Below are 10,293 nucleotides of genomic sequence, written 5' to 3'. Positions count from 1 at the left end.
AACCCCTTCCTTCATTCACAAGCCTCCTCTTTCTCTGGTCGCTCCTACTCCTCTTTCTCCACCCGTAAGCTTGCTATCTTTTGCTTAATATTTACTTTCATTAAGTTTATTCAGAGTAGTAAGGAGACCACACGCTCAAGCTAATTTTTTTGCCGCAATAAGGTGGTGGTGGTCTTCTCTTGGGAAGACCTATCAAATTTTACGAGTCATTGAGGACTTCTCACTCTTGTTTCTTTGATGTACCTTGTGATTTGCGGTACAAGTATCATTTTTCTTTATTATTTAAAACTTCCCTTCCATTTTACTCTTCCACTGAAATTTAGGGTAATTTTCACTTAATCCCCAAAGTTTGGTAGTGGTGGTGGTGGGGAACCCCTTAACTGTCTCGCTCAACCCTCTAAGTAGCACCGTGAACTTTGATGAGTCACAAGCCGACCACGTGACAATAAAAGACAAATATGCCCCTCAGATTATTGAAAATTAGTCCTTTATCCTTCTTTTTTTCAGTTTTGGGAGTATATTTCAAAAAGGACATTTTGATCATTTCACTTTTAATACGTGACGATGCCAAGAGGGTATGTTGTAAAAACTTCAATTTTCATGGGGTGGTTAAGAGACTACCGGATCATGAAGGATTTTTATATATACTAAACTAATGGGTTTATCATTGTTCGTTTGACTTTTCATTCACTCGTATCAATTCTAATGGTTTCAAATAAATAGAACTTTTCACATGGCTCGACTGAGGGTCAAACGACTGACGGGTTCACCCCAAACTTGGTGTGTTGAGGTTTTAGAATATGTAGATCAAGTTCAACGGAGCGGATCATCCACAATGTAGCTCAATCATGTGATTTTAGGCCGCATCCTTAGATGATTATCTAAGGTGTCACCTTAGGAACACTTTTTCATATATATATATATATATATATATATATATATATATATATATATATATATATAGAGAGAGAGAGAGAGAAGAGAGAGAGAAGTATGCTGGTATCAAGTACAAAAAGTTGTGCTTGGTAGTGAGATGGTATAATCCCCTCCACTCATTCAAAACTCATGCACTCCTCAACCCATGTGAATGTGGTCCCCCATTTGAATGAATGGAGGGGTTCATGTCAGTCACTACACAACACAAAATTTATGCTTGGTACCAAGGTACCAAATATACCCATATGTTCTCATATATATATATATATATATATATATATATATATATTACTCATTAACCCAATTTCCTAGGTTTCGCCTAATTTGTTTTTAAGAACGAAATTCTCACATAAAAGGCTTTGTTCCTTAAAATCCAAAGATTTATTTCCTTGTATTTAAACCTATCCACTTTCGCGAGCACTCTTAGACCAAAAAAAAATTATTATTGTTAATATTACTATTAATATTATTATTACCATCTATCCTAAAAAAATTAGAAGTTCCATGTTCATTTCTACAGGTCACACCTCAAAAAAATAATTTTTTTCAACTTTTAAATGTGTATGCTGAAGTTGTTGATACCTATTCATTGCTACAGTTCGCACTAAATTTTTTTCAAACTTTAAGTGTGTATGCGAAGTTATTGAGAAATGAACAGTCATTATCTAAAGTAAAATGTAAATTATTAAAGACATGACATTTGAAAGCTCTCCCAATGGCTCACTTGGTTCAAGCATAGCAAAGCTAGGTCGCACATTCAAGACTCCTGCATTTCTCATTTAACTATACAAAATACTCACATAGTTGGCACATTATAAAGGCTTTTGCAAGTATCTAAAGTCCACTTATATCTCAAACCTTAAAAAAAATTACCATCAATGCATAATTTCTTTATCTCATATTCACGTAAAAAATATGTTGCAAGTTTTGGTATCCTTCGGATCTAACGAACATAGTTCTTTATAAAGTTAAAATTTGCTTTATTTCTAAACCCCCTTTGTATTTTAGCATTTTGATATATGTTGAAAGCTATTATTTTTTCTGTTGTAACTTACTATATTTTCTTAGTGGTTAAAAACTTGGTTTATTTTCAAACCAAATTCTCTAACTGTTAATTCTTCTGACTTTTTTTCACTCTAATGTTGCAATACCATTTTATCCCTAAAAATTGAAAATTTTATCCTTATTTAATTTTAAACTCACCTACTTCCAAAAGAGATTTTGCTTATAAACCCAAAGTTCTAACCCTATTAACTTAAATCCAACAACTTCAAAGATCACTTAGACCCAAAGTACACCATCAGATCAATTTATTCCTTTTAAATTATTTAGTTTGAGAATTTTATTTTAAATCAAATGTTTAAACCATTGTTCTTTTGACATTTTTCACCCTAATTCCGCGGCAATGTGCACGTCAATTTTGCTGGTTAAATGTAGAAAGAGAATAACATGATACAGGAGTAGGAATAATTATAGTACAAGTTTTTTTATCAACATGATACAGGAGTAGGAATAAGTATGGAGACCATTTACATGAAAATCTTGGATTAGATCACTGGGGATCAAAATTCTACTCGTGAAGCATTCGTATTATTCCCTTCAAAATTCTCTACGAATGTTTTTATTTCACTCCTTGGATGAAAACTGTAAAATTATAGCTGATGATGGGTGGAGTTCTGAACCTTCACTATCTAAAAATATTTTAATAACATAAATTTCTTACCATGAGATAAATATTTTTTATCTATTAATTAATTATATTCTTAATTCCTCAATTCTTCAATAATTCGATATTCGTCCCCAAAAATATTTTTATCTGATTCTTAAATAAACTAAGCTCTCAAAGCCAGAGCTCTAAACAATTCAGAGCCTCTCATTTTACAAATAAATAGTCACTCCTTTGTTATTTTTGTGATTGGTTTCAAGAAATATTCCCCTTTCTTGGATATTAGAAGTATTAAACGAGAATGGACTATCGTCATCTTTCTTGGATTTCGTTTTCGTGACGGAACTAGCAAAAACATGCCATTTTTCAGTATTAAGGTGTACATATTTGTATCCATATGCACTTTTGGTAGAGTTCAACATGAGCCAAACTAGTCATATTTGAGCTACAGAAAACTGGAATACTGAAATTCTTCAAAATGAAAGTTGAGATGTAACTTTCTACAATGACATTCCTCAAGAGAAAATTAATGTATCTAATTTTTAACAGGTCCTAGTATATATTGCACATACACGAGTTGCAATGTACTAAGGTATACAGCACAGATCAAAATTTCTTTTTTCACTTCTTTCCCAGGGTCAGCAGTATGGATCAAAACAAGACATCAGACATCAAAGGCAAAGTATGTGTCACAGGTGCTGCTGGCTTCGTTGGATCTTGGATAGTTAAGAGGCTACTGGAGTTAGGATACCATGTCGCTGGAATCAAACCCAAGACCGTGGGAGCTATATATTGGAACCTTCCAACTATCCGATCACCCATAATGGGTCACGTATTATGTAACTTGTAAGTCACATATTATAATTATGGTATTATTTCATTTTCTACAGGAGATTATAAGAAAATTGGACATCTCTGGGAGCTAGAAGGAGCGAAGGAGAGACTTCATCTGTCGAAGGCTGATCTCAATGAAGAGGGCAGCTTCGATGATGCCATTATGGGATGTGAGGGCGTCTTCCATCTTGCTTCTGTAGTTTTGATTCCTAAATCTGACCCAAAGGCATGTTCATTTCGAAACAGTTCTTTTTATCGCAAAATTATATCTTCAGATAATTTTTTCCAGTCCAATCTACTAGAATCTAATTAACTCTTGAGTCATTACTGCAAACATATTTATCATATATCCATCTAACTGTTTTTTTTTTGTTCCAGTGGGGAGCTAATTTTCATTATTATGTTGCACTAAACCCACGGACGAATTTTCAAAACCAACCTATTTCCAGATTTAATCTCAAAAAAGACCCGTTTTGAACTTATTTTTAAAAACCAACCTGGTTTCAGCTCTGGCGCTGAAACCAGGTCGGTTTTTGAAAAAAAAACTTTCCAAAACTTCACGGGAGTTGAACTCCCGTGAAGTTTAGTAAATCTGCTAAACTTCACGGGAGTTCAACTCCCGTGAAGTTTTGTAGTTCAAAAAAAAAATTGAACTATGAAACTTCACGGGAGTTGAACTCCCGTGAAGTTTAGCAGATTTACTATAAACTTCACAGAAGTTCAACTCCCGTGAAGTTTCAGAAGTTTTTCACAAAAATCGACCTGGTTTCAGCGCCAAGACTGAAACCAAGTCGGTTTTTGCAAATAAGTTCAAAAGAGGTCGTTTTTTGGGATTAAATGTTCAAATAGGGTTGTTTTGAAAATTTGTCCCTAAACCCACAAGTTAACTAAATGAACGTGGCACTGTGAACATGCACTAGTAAGAGATAAGTAAAAAATCTGCCTTCAGTGCAGCTGAGGGGAATAGAATTTAGTCAACATACGATCTGTATTCTATATTGAAATTGATATTCTTCGATTTGTATGTGATCATATGCGAATACTGAACATATTTCAGGCTGAAGTCCTAGATCCTGCAGTTAGAGGCACCCTGAATGTTTTACAATCATGTAAGAAAAATCCATTTCTGAAGAAGGTTGTTCTCACATCATCAATTTCAGCAGTAGCAAGACCTTCTGTTTACCCCAAAGAACCACTAGACGAAACCTCATGGAGCTGTGCTGAACTGTGTGAGAAGCTCAAGGTGAGGAAGAAATCTATGGAATCTAGTTATAAATTATATGTTACCTTTATTACTTCAAATATTATATTTGCCTGTTTATTTAGAGTTCATTTGTAGATACACCCCTGTGCTATAGAGTTACCTATTTATCAGCCTACCAGCACTTGGATCTCTAATGCCCATACTGAGCTATCACTTTGTTATCAGTGTGACGTCAATGTGGTACAGAGAGATTCTCTGTTATTAAGCATTTAATAGAGAGAGAACCTCATTTGGATATCAATGGGTCTAAGTGCTACTGAAACAGCATGTCAATAATAAGTGACAAGTTCCCTATAGCTTAGGGGGGGTGTCTGCAGTAAAATAAAGACCATTTCGGCTTATTTCGTGTAGTTCATTAATTGGTATCAGCCATAGTCTAATATTCTCGGCCTATTTTGTATCCAGGCATGGTATCCACTTTCAAAGGTTCTAGCAGAGCAGGCTGCATGGAAATTCGCAAAGGAAAACAACATTAACCTTGTAACTGTGATTCCGTCGTTCATCATTGGTTCAAGTCTACCCTACAACTTACATACAACTGCGTCAAATGTTCTTTCTCTGCTTAAAGGTAATCAAGAGCCTAAACACCAAGCTTGACATCATTAGTTTGTAAATTAGCACATAATTAAGCCTCTTTAATCCTTCGCTCACTTTGGGAAGAATTTGGTGTTGTAATTCAATCAAAATATGGAATCGGACATGATTGAACCTTAATTTTATTCCTTTTGTGAAAACTCATTACTCTTGCACCTCAGAACCCTTCAAGCAAAAAAAATGTGTATACTTGTACATTAACTACACACACACATACATACATATACATATACATATAAAGATACATATACATATATATATATACATACATATATCTATATATATATATATATATATATATATATATATATATATAGAGAGAGAGAGAGAGAGAGAGAGAGAGAGAGACATATACATGTCATAAAATATATGTTCTATACAAATGATCTTACATTGTTAAGTTGAATTCTTCCATCTACAAATGCACGAAGGTCACTAATAGCCAAACTTAATTCATGATAATGGAATAAAATGCAATTGGTACCTGAAATCTTCCAATATATCATGTCACTTTGATCAGAAGGAACAAAAATGAGTTCTTCCAATTGATGATAACAAAATATTTTCGCAGGAGAAAATGAGACATTTGCATGGCATGGAAGAATGGGTTATGTTCACATTGATGATGTTGCTAGTTGCCATATCAAAGTATATGAAGATGATACGGCTGAAGGAAGGTACCTCTGTACGAGTACTGTACTCGAAGGCCCTGAATTAGCTGCTTTTCTTGCTAAACGTTACCCATGGCTCCCCATTTCACTGAGGTTAGTAGTCAAAATAATTTCACAAAATTGGTATATATCCACTACAGGAGACGTACATCAAAATGATTGTTTGACTTACTGTTAAAAAGTGCACTATATATGATACTATGATTGGTTTTCCTTGCGTTTTTCAGCTTCAACGACTATGTGCAGAAGCATCCCTTTGAGTACAACACGTCCAAGGTTCAGAAACTTGGAATTAAGTTCAAGGGGATTGAGGAAATGTTTGATGACTGTATCCAGTCACTAAAGGAGCAAGGTCACCTTCCTTGAGAATTGACGAAGTCAGAAGCTATATTATTCCTAGAATTTTGATTTGTAATAAGAAACTCGAGGAAACATCAACCAGTTTGAATTGCGTGTTTGTTGGAGTAAGCATGTCTTTGTGTAATAATGGGTACCTCAAAACGCCCAAAGAACATATTTTGTTGTGATACTGTTTATCTCAAAATCCCAACAGAATGTTGCATTCCTCTTTTCTTTTTCTTTTTTTTTCATCTTTTTGTTCTTTTCCACTTTTGTTATTACAGTTATAATAATAAGCTTCTAAGTCCCTCATTTCCCTCAAACAAATTACCCAAACTTGCAGCAATTTGGTGCATGCATTTTAGTAGGAAAGTGTAATTTTGCGATCTCCTTGAGTTCCTCTTTCTATTAATATACTCCAGTATAATCTCATGTGTTCTCTTCTTCTCTACTTCCGCAAGAAAATTGGCGTAAAACCTTCTTTTATCCTTAAAAAAGCATGGGTCTATGCACACAGAACTATAGATCTTGCAGCAGAAATAAAAGCTCTAGCATGATTTCTAATAATAAATTACTAGACTAGATTACACCTGATTTAGGATGTCTTTCTTTGGCAGTTTCACCATGTAGATCTCTACATCGACGGTCGGAGGATAAGCACTCCTTGGTAGGCGAGAAATCCACACCGGCTGTGACTAATTCCTAAACAAGAACTGATCGAGGTTGAGGAGATGATGACTAGGTTGGGATGCACAAGGATATAGGATAATCTAGTTATTTTTTTTCTCTGTATCTTGATGAAACCATTGCATTTATAGACTACCAATTATTTGTCAGAAACCCAGAAATATTTTCCATATTATCAAACGGAAGCATTTGATCATAATCACCTTATTTGGACTCCGACTAAAGTTTTAGGAGGTGACGACCACTGCAATAACTCTTCACTCAGTACCTTAAAGTTCACACGGTTGAACCTACGACCGGATGTTAGAAGCTTGGAAGGCTAATGCGGAGGGTGCATTCATGGTTAAAGACCTTCACCGGTAATCCCTCAGCGACATTTTCTAGGCTATCCCATCTCTCCATCAACTGCTTGAAATCAGAGGAGCAGCGATGGAATTTTGAGGGGGCTCCGATAATGGGTAAGAGGTTTTTATCTTTTCTTCGTTGTTGTAATTTCTGAAGGAGATCGACCCTCCTTTTATAGGGGCTAAGCCCACTATCTCCACCCCCTCAAATCCGCCCCATGAGAGATTTCCTCTCAACAAACCCACGTTCCCACGTTCTTCTTAACAGAGAAACGAACGTTGATTTGGTCACCGAAGACCGATTCAAGCTAACATCTCCCACTTGACCAAATTAACCAAGTGACATGCCTCCCACTATCCGTGAGATCGGATGTTTCTGCTTACCATTACTCCCACTATCCGTAGAGAGTAACTCTTATTTCATTATTCATGAAATTTTACTTGGACTTATTTATTCCTAAGTCTCATCAAACTTACATGTTTGATAAAAGATTCCGCTGTTATTCCTTTTGTCAAAGGATCAGCAATCATATCTGTAGTAGGGATATAAGTCACTTTGACTTCTCCCTTTTCTACAATATCTCGAATATAGTGATACTGGATCTCAATATGTTTTCCTTTGGAGCTATTCGCGCCACTATTGATTAAGCTAATTGCTGCTTGATTATCACAATAAATATCAATAGGTCCTTCTAACAAATTGAGATCAAGATCAATCAAAAATCGTCTTATTCAGACAGCATGTGTAGTTGCCATACTGCAAGCTATATATTCAGCTTCTTGCGTATATCTAGCAACACACCCTTGTTTCTTGCTACTCCAAGAAACAGCTCCTCCTCCAAAGATAAATAAGTGTCCCGAAGTGGACTTTCCATCATCTTTATCACCTCCGAAATCAGCATCGGAATAACCGAGGAGTTCAAGCGAATCAGCTTGATAAACTAATCTATGAGTCAATGTACCTCTGATATACTTCATAATCCTTTTAACAGCTTCCCAATGTGCTGGTCCTGGATTACTTTGATATCTACTGACTAGACTCACAGCATAAGCTATATCAGGTCTGGTGCACAACATTGCATACATCAAGCTTCCAATTGCTTGAGCGTAAGGAAAATCTAATGGCTTCTGCCCTTCTCCAGGGCTTTGCTCTTTACATAATCTCTTTCCCATAACCAACGGAGTTGGTGCCGGATTGGAATTCTCCATTCCAAACCTTTTAAGAACTGATCTTAAATATTTTTCTTGGTTTAAACTTAGCATTCTAGACTTTCTATCTCGAATTATTTGAATTCCAAGAATATATGATGCATCTCCCATGTCTTTCATCTCAAACTTTTCGCTGAGATCTGCCTTGGTTTTATTCAACATTTCTATGTCATTTCCAGCGAGCAATATATCATCCACATATAAGGATAATATAGTAAACTTGCTCCCACTTTTCAAGACATATACACAATTATCTAATTTATTTTGAATAAAACCAAGTTTAGTAACTGCATCATGAAATTTGAGATACCATTGTCTAGAAGACTGTTTTAAACCATATAAAGATTTCATTAATTTGTAAACTTTATGTTCCTGTTCTTTTACCTGAAAACCTTCGGGTTGTTGCATATATATTACTTCCTTCAACTCTCCGTTAAGGAATGCAGTTTTAACATCCATTTGGAATAACTCTAAATCAAGATATGCAACAATAGCCAAAATAATTCTAATGGATGCAAATTTAGCTACAGGAGAATACGTCTCTTGAAAATCTATTCCTGCCTTCTGGTTATAACCTTTGGCAACTAACCGTGCTTTGAATTTATCAATAGATCCATCAACACGATATTTCTTTTTGAGCACATATTTGCATCCTATGGCTTTTCTATTTTCTGGTAGATCACATAACTCCCATACCTTATTCTTTTCTATGGAATCAAGTTCTTCTCTCATAGATTCTAGCCATGAAGCTGATTCATGCGATTTCATCGCATCAAAAAAAGTTAAGGGATCTTGTTCTTCTATATTTGTATCTACCGAAAAACAGGATGATTCACATGAATACAAATAGTAATCATCCATCCATGAAGGTTGTGTTCTTGGTCTTTTGTTGCCTACAACCGGTTGATTAGGTACATTATTTTCCATAGGTATTTCATCATTTTCAAGGTTAGGTTCATTCACAATATCAGGGTCATTAGTGGGAACAACACTGTAATAATCATCATCTATTACAGTTAGAGGTTCTGTTTCCTCTTGAACTTGTTCCTCTTCCTCTAGATTCTCTAAAAATGTAGCATCTCTGCTTTCAATGACTCCTTTTTCTTTATTGTAGAACTTATAACCTTTTGACTTTTCTGAATACCCTATGAATCTACACTTTATTGTTTTAAAATCCAACTTATCTCTAAGTTGACATGGAATGAGAACATGGGCTATAGATCCCCACTTCCTGAGATGACTCAAATTAGGTTTCCTCCCATTCCATAATTCATAAGGTGTAGATATAACTGATTTGGTGGGAATTCTATTTAAAATGTAGTTTGCAGTTAACAATGCTTCTCCCCAAAAGTTTTTAGAGAGACCAGAATGAGACAACATGCATCTAACTACATTTAATAATGTTCTGTTTTTTCTTTCAGCAACACCATTCTGTTATGGCGTATACGGCATTGTTGTATGCCTTTTAATTCCATGCTGAATACAATAACTTTCAAATTCTTTAGAATTATATTCTCCACCTCTATCAGTTCTCAGAATTTTGATTTTCAATCCAAGTTGGTTTTCAACTTCTGTCTTATATCTCTTAAAGCAGTCAAAAGCTTCTAATTTTCTGGATATAAGATAGACGTGTGCAAACTTGGAATAATCATCTATAAAAGTAATAAAATATTCTTTATTACTATGAGTTTTGACACTTAGGGGACCACAAATATCCGAGTGTATCAACCCTAAAAGTTCATTGGCTCT

The 10,293-nt window shown here is 35.1% G+C and overlaps 1 protein-coding gene across 1 annotated transcript; it reads left to right on the top strand.

The window, feature by feature from the left end:
* Positions 7-6,617, top strand: LOC109832204 (tetraketide alpha-pyrone reductase 1-like). Its single transcript, XM_020399637.1, has 7 exons — positions 7-64; positions 3,239-3,429; positions 3,493-3,662; positions 4,494-4,679; positions 5,106-5,268; positions 5,866-6,058; positions 6,193-6,617. The coding sequence occupies exons 2-7, from the start codon at positions 3,249-3,251 to the stop codon at positions 6,329-6,331; spliced, it is 1,032 nt and encodes a 343-aa protein (XP_020255226.1). The 5' UTR covers positions 7-64; positions 3,239-3,248; the 3' UTR covers positions 6,332-6,617.

This window comes from Asparagus officinalis, chromosome 3 (genome assembly GCF_001876935.1).
Source record: "Asparagus officinalis chromosome 3, Aspof.V1, whole genome shotgun sequence".
Lineage (NCBI taxonomy): Eukaryota > Viridiplantae > Streptophyta > Magnoliopsida > Asparagales > Asparagaceae > Asparagus > Asparagus officinalis.
Note: the sequence above shows the minus strand (reverse complement) of the source record. Positions and strands in the feature narration are given on the sequence as shown.

Coding starts and splice junctions, on each gene's coding strand:
- LOC109832204 (XM_020399637.1), top strand. CDS start 3,249: ATGGATCAAAACAAGACATCAGACATCAAAGGCAAAGTATGTGTCACA. Junction 3,663..4,493: donor TTCCTAAATCTGACCCAAAG/GCATGTTCATTT, acceptor AACATATTTCAG/GCTGAAGTCCTAGATCCTGC. Junction 4,680..5,105: donor AACTGTGTGAGAAGCTCAAG/GTGAGGAAGAAA, acceptor TTTTGTATCCAG/GCATGGTATCCACTTTCAAA.